The following is a 12991-nucleotide window of genomic DNA, read 5'->3' as shown; positions in this document are numbered from 1 at the left end:
TAGCAGCTCTGGGCTGCTGCCCCATCCTGCACAGGAAAAGCTGCCCTGCCACACTTGCCTGGGACTCTGAGCACTCAGCCTGCCCTGCCAGCCCCACTGCAGCACAGGGACGGGGGCCAGACAGGGTAAGTGTCAGCCAGCACCTCCCCAGCTCTCCCTTCTGCATTTCTGACACAGTTCTGGTTTCTCTTTGAGTCTGAGTTTCTTGCTGCTTCTATATTTAATCAGAAGAGATCATCTTCTTTTCCATAAATAACAATTAACTTATTTTAGCCAGCTGTCATAGTCTGTCCTTCTGAGACGTTTACTTTGGGAAAAAGAGCTCTGTTAGATTTCTTGAAAAATCACAGATGAGTATCTGGATTCAGAGCAAAGATACTCAGAATACCCAGTCCTAGATTTCAGTTTATCTTAACAGCTGCAATAGGCTTTAAGGGTGAACAAAACAAAATATAGGGTACGTACCAATGTCAAAAATTGGTTAATGAACCACCCTAGCAAAAAAAAACTGGGGGTAGGGAGGTGGGTAGAAGCACAATACAGAAGGTAAATTATGACTATCAAGAGCAGAGTTAAGTCTGGGCAGTTACAGAGGAACACATGAAAAAGAAAATAAGCAACAGGTGGCACAGGACACAAAGAGGAACCACAGGGTATTTGTCAACTCAAACTGGTTTAAACACACAGTTTGAACAGTCGATCTATGAAAATATGAAAGCAGAATAGAAACCCTTACCTAAAACTAAACTAGCTTTTCCCATCATCTCCTGGTGACATTCTGCCCCAGAATTTTAATCAATAATATTTTTGTACAATTATGAAGGGAAAACAATGAACCAGAGAGGACGGGGAAGAACTGTGCTCTGTCTTCAGTGTTTGTGCTGAAGTTGTGGAGTGATTCTGTGGGACATACAGAGAAAGAATTTTGTACAATTATGAGTGGAAAACAATAACCAGAGAGAAAAGGGAAGAACTGTGCTGTCTTCAACTGTTTGTGCCGAACATAGGGAGGGTGGTTCTGTGGGACATACAGAAAGCTAAAGATTTGTCATCGGACAATACAAAGCAGCACACTCTGTTTCCAGAAGGCTTCAAACCCTGTTTTTATTCTAGCATGCATGCTTGTTCTACATTCTTACAAAGCTCATAAGTTTACACTTCACTCACTGGTCACGAGAGAAAAGCAAAGTGCTTCTTGGAATAGGCAGTTGCAGATTTCACTTATTTATTCTTCTTTCTTTCTTGGTTTCTATGTCAACAACCTTGGTAGGGAATTCTTTCAGGGGTAAACATGGATCCTCTTGTCAAACTTTTCTCGATGGCTCACAGAGATCACTGTAAAACCTCTTCCACAAAGATTTTATTCCACAAACCCAAACCTGGGCGAGCAATAACTGCTGTGGAACCACACTAATAAACCTCAGTTCTTGTTGTTTCTGCAGCTGGAGATGGAGCTGCTGGCCGTGCTGGGCTGTGCCCTGCTGCTCCCCACGGTGCTGGGGGAGGATTGTCCATCCCAGTGCAGCTGCTGGTCCCTGGGGGAGCCCTGGGGGACAGGGGTGGACTGCAGCTCTCGGGGGCTGCGCGCCCTGCCCGCCCTGCCGCGCCTGACCCGCATCCTGCACCTGCACAACAACAGCCTGGCCTCCATCCCCACCGGGGCCCTGGACAGCCTGGGCCACCTGCAGGAGCTGCGGCTGTGGGACAACCCCTGGCACTGTGACTGTCACATCCTGTACCTGAAGCTGTGGCTGCAGGATTTCTCCGCGCCCGCGCTCGCCCGGCTGCGCTGCGCCAGCCCCGCTCCACTCAGGATGAAGCCCCTGGGGCAGCTGACTGGGAATGACCTGGGTGTCTGCACCAGGCTTCTCCCGACCAAGTGTCTCCAGTTCTTCTGGAGAGACCTCATTTTAATTGCTGGAGCAGTAATTACCCTCCTTCTAGTGGCGTGGGCTCTGAAGTTCTCCAAAAAGCTGGTGTGCCAGCTCCGCCTCGGGAGCCGGCGGCTGAGGAGGAGCATCCCCAAAACCCACAAGGTACTGTGAGCTCTTCCCTGCCGTGGCAGAAACTGCAAACTCCTCCACAACAAACGTGCACTGGCAGGGCTTGTTTGAATAGTCAGTGCTAAAAAGCCCAAAATTTGGGTCCTCAGGAGAGCTGGATTTAATTTTTGTCCATAAAAAAGCTTGGTGAAGTTTGGACAGACAACTTCTGACAAATCTTTTCCTCCTGAGAAGTTGGGAGGCCTCAGGAACAAAATGTAAACAATGGTTATCTGCTGCTGTGGAATGCAACAGGTGCATCTGGGATTGGTCTCACAGAGTTGTTTGTAATTAATGGCCAATCACAGTCAGCTGGCTCGGGCTCTCTGAGCCACAAACCTTTGTTATCATTCCTTTCTGTTCTTAGCTTAGCTAGCCTTCTGATGAAATCTTTTCTTCTATTCTTTTAGTATAGTTTTAATGTAATATATATCATAAAATAATAAATCAAGCCTTGTGAAACATGGAGTCAGATCCTGGTCTCTTCCGTCATCCAAGAACCCCTGTGAACACGGTCACAAACTTCCACCCTGCCGCCGTCTGCTCATGTGAAGAGCAGATTCCACAGTTTTAAAAATCATTTAACTTTCTGTTTTCCCACTGAATTCTCAGCTCTTATGGAAAGAAGATTTACACCCCTACACTTTTTAATAAATGGAGATGAACACCAGTTGTATTATTTTAACAACTCTTTTCTCACTGTGAGTTTACAGCCCATCAGCATCTCTCGGTGTCCCAGGGGGCTTGGCAGGACCGTTCCTGTGTACAGGAAAACTCACCCCTCTTCCTCAGGTTCAGGAGCTTCAAAAGCACCCAGATTACACAGAGCAGACACTGAATGCATCCCTGATTGAATACAGTTAAAGATGGACTGGGAATGGCAATATAATCAGCAAAATAATTTTAAATCTTATGGAATTTCCTGGAGGGTGAACAATGATAAAGTATTCTGTGTGGAACTGAAATAATGAATGCTTATTGAACATTCATATTGACCCAAATTTGATCTCTTTCATGATTCTAAATATTTCTGATTAAATTTCTAAGATATTTCCAGAACTTGTCCTTTGGACATAATTTTAGAATATTTCCCCTGTACTGAGCTTTTCAGTGTTTCAAAAGACAACCAACATTCTGTACGAATGCAGAATAATCAGAAGAAATGCACTCTGCCACCTCTCATGGAATTTCCTACATGATATTTCTTGTTTCCCCAGAATGAAATAAATAATTCACACTAAAAGCTTATCACTCTCCTCTGTGCCTATAAACTAGATATGCATGGAATAGTGAACTGCTTTACCACATGGCTTCAAGAGTACAAATATTTTTAAAATGAGCAATTAGTGAACATTTCTGCTTACACCAACCAACACATCACATAAGGTGCACAGAATACACAGGATGAACAGGAAAAGAATAATTGAGAGAACTTTTCTGTCCTTCTAAGAGGAAAGAGGAGGGAATCTCTTCCATGGCAGTAGTTCACATTCTACCAAAACAGCCTTGTATTTATAACTTTTCATCCATTTGGGGTTTTTCTGGGAAAAAAACCCTCTGCAAAGGGGACAGCTGGAACTAACTGAGGGTCAAAAGCAACACTCAGTGTTTATCTGGCAGGGCCACTGTGTCATGCTTAGCCACAAACTCCATCAAACTGCATAAATTACACCACAGCTGCTAACAATGTGCAAAGGCAGGAAAATATGTCAGCTATCAAAATGAAACATGCAGGCAGCACTCCCAAAATGGGTTTGGAGCACCCCAGAAACTGTCACTGCATCCTGCCTGCAAGGGGCAAACTGGTGGTGGCTGTATCTGCTGGCACAGTCTGGGAACACAGCTGTGACTGCTGGGATGATTAAAATAAAATAAAATAAAATAAAATAAAATAAAATAAAATAAAATAAAATAAAATAAAATAAAATAAAATAAAATAAAATAAAATAAAATAAAATAAAATGAGGTTTGGTTCCACAGTGGGCAGGACAAGTCATCAGAGTCAGCATTATTGACCAAAACCTCACAGTAGCACACAGAGAAGGTTTGTGTGAACAGCAATTCTGGGTAAACTGCAATTCTGTGTAGACTGAAACTCAGTTAAGGTGAGGAATATTTGCAGGTTTTATTAATTAAATAGCACAGTATGTGTGAATTACCTTTTTGCCTATAAATTCTCTATATTTTGTTAACACTGGAGCAAACAGCATTGCTCAAGCTGAACTGTCCAGCTTCCTGCTTGCCTTCTGCCAGGCTTTAGTTAGAGTTTATTCCAGGTCTGAGCTCATGCACCAGGGCAGTTTGCAAGGCTCTATCATCACAAAACACTGCTCTCCTTTGTGCTACAGGGCCACCATCCTGACAGAACGTGGTTATTATGATTAATATGATCATTAATGTGCTAACAGCCAGCTCTGGAGCTCCCTGGAACACAAGGCAGCTCATTTCCTAAGAACCACCCTGCCTCAGCTCAGAGCAGGCTGAATAAAACAGCCCCAGCTCTGCACAATGGAATAAACCAGCCCAGCTCTGCCTAATGAAATAAAACAGTCCAGCCAATGGAATAAAACATTCCAGCTCTGCCCAATATAATAAAACAGCTCAGCTCTGCCTAATGGAATAAAAGTGGCTCTGCCCAATGAAATAAAACATCCCAGCTCTGCCCCATGGAATAAACCAGCCAAGCTCTGCCCAGTTAAATAAAACAGCTCAGCTCTGCCTAATGGGATAAAAGTGGCTCTGCCCCATGGAATAAAACATCCCAGCTCTGCCCAGTGATATAAAAGTGGCTCTGCCCAGTGAAATAAACCAGCCCAGCTCTGTTCTATGGAATAAAACGATATATATAAATATATATATAAATATATATATAAATATATATATAAATATATATAAAAATATATATATAAATATATATAAAAATATATATATAAATATATATATAAATATATATATATATATATATATATATATATATATATATATATATATATATATATATATATAAAAGTGCTTCTTCCCTGTGGAGCTGTCTGGTTTGCAGCACTGATGTTGCTCCTCTGGGTGCAGCCACTCTAGGGCTGCCTGCTGCAGTCAGCTACAAACACTCTCTTCTGCACCAGAACTGAAAGAATTGAAGCACTTCTGCTTGTTTATAGGACAGAAGGATTTCCAAATCCAGAAAGAAAGCAGCAGCAGCAGCTGCTGGGGCCACTGGAGCTCCTGGGAGAGCACAGCAGGAGCAGGGGAGCCTGGGGAGGAGCAGCCCAAAAGGTGCCAAGGGTGGAGCTGAGCAAGTGGGAAAAACAGTGGCATTGCCATGGACACTCGATATGCCTGCTTTTATACATATTTTTTTATTTTATTTTCATTTTTAGTAGGAAATACCTTCCTCCTGCCTGCACAGGGCAGTGACAACTGCCAGCAGCTCCAATGCAGGTGGCAGTGCCAGGGAGGGCTGGGCACCCGGACAGTGCAGGAGGTGCCATGGCTTGGGGAATGCAGCCAGCTCGAGCCCTCCTGCCCTGGAGGAGCAGCTGCTTGCCACAGAGGAGCAAAAGTGCATGCTTGTTATTTTAGAAGAGATGCTTATTTAGAGTAAAATTGCAATGTTTTCACTAAAACGTACCTACCACTGGTGTGAGGTCACTGAATTTGCATTTTTGCCCCATCCCATGCTCTAAGGATGTTGGTATTTTAAGAACATGCATTTCTCATGTGTTTCAAATCCCACTTCCTGCAAGTGAAGGTTAAATGATGAATGAGATCTAAGTGCACTTAACAGCTTTTCTTTTTCAGGAAGAAATCTGAAAACAGCTTTTTGTTTCACCCATGCTTTGAGAATCAGCCCAGGCTTTCCCAGCAGCTCCATCAGATGGATATGTGGCATTTTTCTGTTCTCTCTCCTCTTACATGTCAGTGAGTGTAGGAAGTGGATTTGAAGTTACACATCTCCAAGGGTTTACACTCATCTCACCTGAGAGGATTTTGACTGTAAACCTGTCCTAAGGTTTGCTCAGCAACCTCGGTAAAATCAATTCTCACTAAATTCAGACGAGAGACCAAGCACAGCTCTGCTCTCAGGAACAAAATTCCAAAGTTAACCAGCTTGTTCTGTATTTATCACTTGGTTAAGTGGCTGGGAATTGAAGGATTCAGATTTAGTGCTCCCTTTCAAAGAATTTAACTACACAGAAAATTAGTAATTCAAAGTAAAATATTTCTTTCTGTTCAGTTAAACGCCAGCTAAGCCATAAGAGAGATGTCACATAATGACAGTAATTTTTCATTTTCTTTGTACACCTTCTGCTTGCACTGGCTGCATTAAAAACCTACTAGAATAACTTGTCCAATAAAAAGAGAAAAACTCACCCAAGAAAAGGTTTCAAACAGCAGAAAACCAAGACTTTTCCTAGCCTAATAGGACAAGAAAAAAATAGGGATTCCCTCAGGTCAACAGGAAATTTCTTCTGTTTTTGAACTAGAAAACATAAACTGTAAGAACTGAACACTAATTCAATGTACAAAACACATACCAAATGAAGTGAAACAGACTCTTGGCTGGTATGTGCTGCCACTCTTGTATTCTAAATTAATTAGCCAATACATATTCATTCTCATGCTGATTTATGTTTAAATGCACTGTTTGGGGAATTATTAAAATAGAATTTGAGGCTTCATAAAACCAATGTTCTTCCTGGATTCTTAAGGCCCACACACTTGCATGTTATGATTTATACCTGAATTACACAGCTTTAGTTTCATTGCCAACAGATGAAATATTAACAATTCCTACCTAATGACTCCTTTGAAGGTGCTAAGTTTACTGTAATACTTAGCAATGCTAAGTTTATTTATCTTAATGCCTTTTCTATCCAGAGCACAAAACCATTTCCCAAAGTGCTGCAGCTCTGTTGCTGGGACCCACGTAAATATTTTGCCATTAGATTGACTCCACTGAAATTCAGATTGCACTCAATAATGGGTGTGTGACAACAAATTGCTCCAGTTGTATAATGGCCACATGGCTGCTATTTATATTTATATTTATATTTATATTTATATTTATATTTATATTTATATTTATATTTAGCTCTTTACCAGGGGCACTTTGCTCCTGATGTGGCCTCTCCAGTGCCTTCCCCAGTGTCCATCCCAGTGATGTCACAGCCACTGCCTGACCTGGCATCTTCATTTCAGCCAAAAGAAATGTTAGAGTTTAGAATTTTGCTCAGATTTCATTTGGCTTGGCTTGTCTGACCAGCATCCATCCAGTTCTCTAGCAATGCAGAGTTATTAAAATTGAATGGTGCGGTTCTGCATCAAAACATTGCCTGGGAAAAGTGGACTGAAACCTCTTCCCTCAGAATACTATTAAGGAATAGGGCTACAGAAATACAGAGCATTCATCTTAGTCCAAGGGGAAAAATTCAAATGAGGCCTTTTCTTAAATGACTTTGATCCCTAGAGAAGGGAGTGTCAGCAGGGATGGATTGCAGCCTCCCTTTTCCCCTTGAATCATCTCTCTTGTCTCCTCTTTAGGGGTCAGAAGGGCTTTACATCCTAACTAATAATTTCTTTTTTGACAAGGATTTATAGATTCCCTCTTATGGCCACAGAGAAGGACTCTGGAACCTGACACATCCAAATAAAGCCGACCTTTACAGCCTTCTGCCATCAGCAGCAGGGCAAAGCAGAGGAAGGTCTGGCAATGGCCACAACACCAAAGGCTGCCCTCACGACAGCTAAGCATTTAGAACTGAGGGTATCCTTGATTATCTTGAGTTTGCAAAGACACTTCAAAACCCAGTAATGTAATGTTCAGGTGCACTTATCAAAAGCTGGATTAGGGAAAGAAAAAAACTAAACCAGCAGCAATTACAGCCTGAAGGGACGGTGTGGCTGGACAGTGCTCAGGCACAAAGGCACCTGGCGTGCTTGTAAGACCTGAAATGAGGGATGTGAGACTCCAGGGGCTCTCCAGAATGCAGTTTATTCCATCCAAAATGCAGTTTATTGTATCCAAAATGCGGTTTATTGTATCCAAAATGCAGTTTATTCCATCCAACATGCAGTTCATTGTATACAAAATGCAACTTATTCCATCCAAGAGGTTACAGCAGTCCAGGGTTGTGGGTGACAGAGCTGTGCCCACAGCTGGCAGCTCCAGCTGCCGCCAGGCCTGAAGACCCTTTGGTTTTGGTTACAATGCATTGGACACTTTTCTTTGCTGAGCATCTTCATACAGTAGAACCAATCTATATCTTAACTTTTATTTAGACCCTATCATAACTACAATAATTACCATATTCATGCTACTGTTCTCCGATCATTAAAAGTTAATACATTACAGTTTAAGTCAGAAGTTGTTTTTCAGTTTTCTTGCAGTGGAAAATTCTGAGACCTTTTTTTTATTTGTAACATTGGCACGCTTGTTTGCCTGTGCTGTCTTCCTGCTTGGTAAAAACATCTTGTTGGAGGTGGGTTTATCCTTTCCTCTAAGTCCTAAAACCCCTTCTTACTAACACACCCTTTACTTCCTTGCTTATCCAGTAAGACTGGCTCAGCAATTCTTTTCTCCCATATCAAAACTTGCTTCCATCTCTATTCCTTCATCAGACTCTACATTCAAAATCTTTCTGCCAAGCACACATATCTGTGAGACTTTCTTGTCACACTTTCATCCTTCCCAGCAGGTACTGGTGACAGCAGTGACTGACCAAGAGCCAGCAGAGTGTCCTGGTGGCCAAGGAGGCCAATGGCTCCTGGCCTGGATCAGGAATGGTGAGGCCAGCAGGAGCAGGGAGGTCGTTCTGCCCCTGCACTGGGCACTGCTGAGGGCACACCCTGAGTGCTGTGCCCAGCCCTGGCCCCTCAGTTTGGGAAGGACCTTGGCACACTGAGCACATCCAGAGGGGACAACGAGGCTGGAGAGGGGCTGGGAACACAAACCCTGTGAGGCAGTCCTGAGGGAGCTGGGGGTGCTGAGCCTGGAGAAAAGGATGCTCAGGGCTGCCCTCGTCACGCTGCACAGCTCCTGAAAGGAGCCTGTGCTCAGCTGGGGCTGGGCTCTTCTCCCTGCCCAGAGTGACCTGAGATGTGTTACAAAGTCCCTTTTCCCAGCCTGGTGCTCAAAGAAGGAATCAGAACACTTCAGTTCTCAGGCTCAAGGTTGTTTATTGTATCTTATCTATAAAATTCTTTCTTCTGACCTGCTGAGGTCTACTCAGCAGGACACTCAGAGGCTCTCTGCCTGTCCCAAGGTGGTATTATGTCTTTATTCTAAAAACTATGTATACAATATTTACAGCTACTTCCCAATACCTATCACCTATGTTAGACAGTGAGCTACTACTCTAAACCAATCTGTAAGTGCCAACATCACAGCAGAAGATGGAGGCCAAGGAGAAGAAGGAGAGAGGCTGGACAAGTCCAGATTCCTCCATCTTGCCCCCTGAACCCCCATTCTAAAACCAGCAAAAAACTATTTTTCCACCCTGTGATAAATTCACTTTCCTTCTGCTTAAAATTTGTGGCTTGTTATTTTCATACAATGTTGGTAATTGTTTTTTCCAAGGGCTGAATCAAAGGCACAGGGGTCTTGGGCTCTGTGCCAAGGTCTCTGAGCCCCCTGACAGAGTCTTGAGTCCTCCAGGGCAACCAGATGAATTTCCTGGGTTTCCACAGGCTCTTTCTCCAGGCAGCACTGCCAGAACCAGAGCACACAGCCTCAGTCTGCACCAAGGGAAACACAGGTTGGATATCAGGAAAAAGTTTTACAGAAAGGTGATAAAGTTCTGGAATGGCAGCCCAGGTCCAGGGAGATGGTGGAGTCCCCATCCCTGGGTGTGTTTAACAAAGCCTGGATGTGGCACTGGGTGCCAGGCTTTAATTGGGGTGTTGGGGCTGGGTTGGACTCGATGACTTTGAAGGTCTCTTCAACCCTGGTCATTCTGAGAATTCTCAGAATTCTGTGAAAGGGGCAATGGAAAGACACAAACTGTGCACTTTGCCTCCCATAAATGCTTTGTCTGACTTCTTAAATGTTCTGTTAGCTAAAATTTGACCAGGGAAAGGCTGTACCACAAAAGGAGCATTCCTACATCAAACACCATGTCTGCATTGTAAATACAAAATGTTGAAATTACTTGGAAAATTTCTCTTGGAACAATGTGACCACCAAGCCATAACTCAAATTAACTTGGTTTTCATGAGCAATTTTGGTGATTGTTCTACATCCCCAGTGGGAATGAATGCTTGCTGCTGCAGAGAATTCAGTAAATTCACTGTGTCCTCACAGAGTTTCTGAGCTTTCTTGGAGCCCCTGCCCTTGGCTCCTTCTCCAGTGCTGCAGAAGAGTGGGGAACAGATTTTAGGATCTCCCTAGTGTTTTTTCTGTTTCGTCTGAGATCACTGTAGACGACTATTTAGAAGGCCGAACTGGATTAATTTTCTCTTAAAGTCTCCACAGGTGCTTTGAACCATAACCCAGCCCTACCCCCAGATCCAAAGTGGGAATTGCCAACAGCCTCCCCTGTACCCAGGGCCCTGCAGCTCGCTTGGGTGGAGGTGAAATTTCACTTCCCCTGTGGGACAGAGAGAACAGGAAAGGTGACCAAGGCCAGTGTTGGGGGTTTCTCCCAGGTTTTAGAGCTGTTTCTCGGCATTGCTAGAGTAGTAATAGATCAGAGACTGCTACAGAGTGTTTGTAGCACTCTCTACTCTTTTCTGATGAACCACTCTCAAATACAGTTAGATACAAACTGGAATTGACTCAAACCCATTTTGTTTTTCCTGTTTTACCTTTGTATGAAACAGGTGTTAACCCCAATGGAGTCTGGGGATTAATCAAAGAAAATCAAATCTTTTAACACTCAAAGCACTCCTTAGAGCTTTCACAATATGAGAGAGCTCATCTCAGATCCCTCACATAAGCCCAACAATATAATGTGAAAATTTGTGGGTTTTGTTTGAAGAGTTCTTTATTTTAAAAATAGTTAAAGGCTCATGATGACAAGCAGCAACAATAACAGCTAATAGAAAAATGTTTGCAATGATCTCTAGAAAGCATAATGAAATAGCTGTTTTAAAATTATCTTCACAGAAATAACACCTATTTTATCCCATTAAAATGATGGGACAATAAACAATGAATGATGAATATTAAAGACTGACATCTCTACCAATGCTTCCTCCTAACAAACCGTAGTGTTTTTCTCAGCTCTGAAAATATAATTAGCATGAAAGCATACACACAGTGATGTCTTATTATCTCTTTAACACCTTTTCTGTCCTGGCTGGTCAATATCCAAGGATGCATCGCCCTGCTTAATTCAGGGCTACAGGGACAGAAAGCCTTTGGTCCAGCCTGACTGAGGATTCAAACCTCTGCTGGTGGCTGGAATGCAACCATGGATCACCAATACATATATCCAGACCTGAAAAGGAGCAATTATGGAGCCACCTACTCTTTGCTGGCTGTGGAGTTTTTGTCAGTCAGTTCCCTGTGGCTGGGGGAGCTGTCACGGGGCAGGGAGGGCCAGGGCTGGCAGTGGCTGCTCAGGGATGGCTTTGGCCCGTGTCCCTCCAAGCAGCCACTGCCCAAGCAGCTGCGCTGCCCCCGGGCTCTCCTCCCGGCCTGCTGGGCTTTGTTGGGTGGCACAGCCTGTGCCAAGGGGCGGCAAGGTGCCTGCAGGCCCCAGCTCTGGGGCAAACGGAGAACGTCCTGCTCGCATCCACCGTGCTGCCAGCTCAGCAGTGCAGCACAGCACGGGCTGATGCTCCCCATTGCTCCCACAGGTGCAGCCGGCCCCACCACACATGTTCCTGATTCCCAGGAGGGGTGTGAAAAATGGCAATCACTTGTTTGTAAAATTGTAAAACTTTATTATTAATAAATTGGTTATAAAAATAGCAATATCATTAGAGTGATAAAAATTTTGGACAATTTGGATTAGGACAGTAGGAGACAATAGAAAAAAAGAGATACAGAAATCTGGGTACCTATTTTCTGGGCAGTATTAGCCCGAAAAAGGACAGACTTTAACGGAGGATTAGCCCTTAAAAACAATAACCTGTTGCATATTCGTATTTCTCATACATGATGCATAAATTCCATTCAAACACAGGATTCTGTCTGGTCATTGTTGTGATAAATAAGTATGATTCGTGCTAATAAAAATTGAAGCAGTAATTGGTATTGATACAGTAATTAATATTTGAGAATAATAAATAGTTAAAAAGTTGTAATGCCAAAGAAGAGAGGGAGAGGAGGGGCTCCACCCCCCCTTCCCAGATGTTTTCAAGGACCACATGAAAGAAGCTGAAGATACAGTTGCTAAAAATTACCAAGAACCCGGTCGGGTCCCAGAAAATGCTAATTATAAGGGATTTATTGCCTTGATATGTAGATATAGTGATATGTTAGTCTTGGCTTACATTGTACTGGCTTGGTGCACATGTTTAACCCAAAGGTGAATTAAAGGACAACGAAGAAGACTACAGGGCCTTCATCAGTGACGACCCCCAAAGACTTGTGCGACCACCAAACCGAGTGGTGGCACATGCGTGGTAAAGGTGGTAATGAAGGCGGAGACAGAAAAGTGACGAACCTAAAATGGGAGGAGATGGCGTTTGCACATGGCATATAAGGGGTGACTTTCACTTGGCAAGCTTGGACATGAAGTGGCAAGTGTCATTGAACTCTGCCCTCCGTAGCCCGCAGTTGTTTTTGCTTATGCGCTATTATTTGAACCAAATTATCCCTTATTTATATATTTTCTAAACTATTCAATTTAAATTGTTGCTACCTTAAATATTGTTTGGGTTTTTTTGATGGGATAATTGGGCAAACATAACATTGTCAATTTCTCCCTCTTGATCCTAACCGGCTTCTTGAGGGCTGAGCAGGCAGGAAGAAATTAGTTTCTTCTGATAGGAGAGCAATAAAT

General features: G+C 43.3%; 1 protein-coding gene across 1 annotated transcript; it reads left to right on the top strand.

Moving 5' to 3' along the window:
* GP9 (glycoprotein IX platelet) lies at positions 1 to 3336 on the top strand. The gene is made up of 2 exons (XM_026798877.2): positions 1 to 125; positions 1443 to 3336. The coding sequence occupies exon 2, from the start codon at positions 1449 to 1451 to the stop codon at positions 2043 to 2045; it is 597 nt and encodes a 198-aa protein (XP_026654678.2). The 5' UTR covers positions 1 to 125; positions 1443 to 1448; the 3' UTR covers positions 2046 to 3336.
* The last annotated feature ends 9655 nt before the right edge of the window (positions 3337 to 12991 follow it).

Source organism: Zonotrichia albicollis, chromosome 12 (genome assembly GCF_047830755.1).
Source record: "Zonotrichia albicollis isolate bZonAlb1 chromosome 12, bZonAlb1.hap1, whole genome shotgun sequence".
NCBI lineage: Eukaryota > Metazoa > Chordata > Aves > Passeriformes > Passerellidae > Zonotrichia > Zonotrichia albicollis.
This window is presented reverse-complemented; position numbering and strand designations above follow the sequence as displayed.

Bases quoted from the DNA above. Each gene is read 5' to 3' on its own strand.
- GP9 (XM_026798877.2), top strand. From the start codon at position 1,449: ATGGAGCTGCTGGCCGTGCTGGGCTGTGCCCTGCTGCTCCCCACGGTG.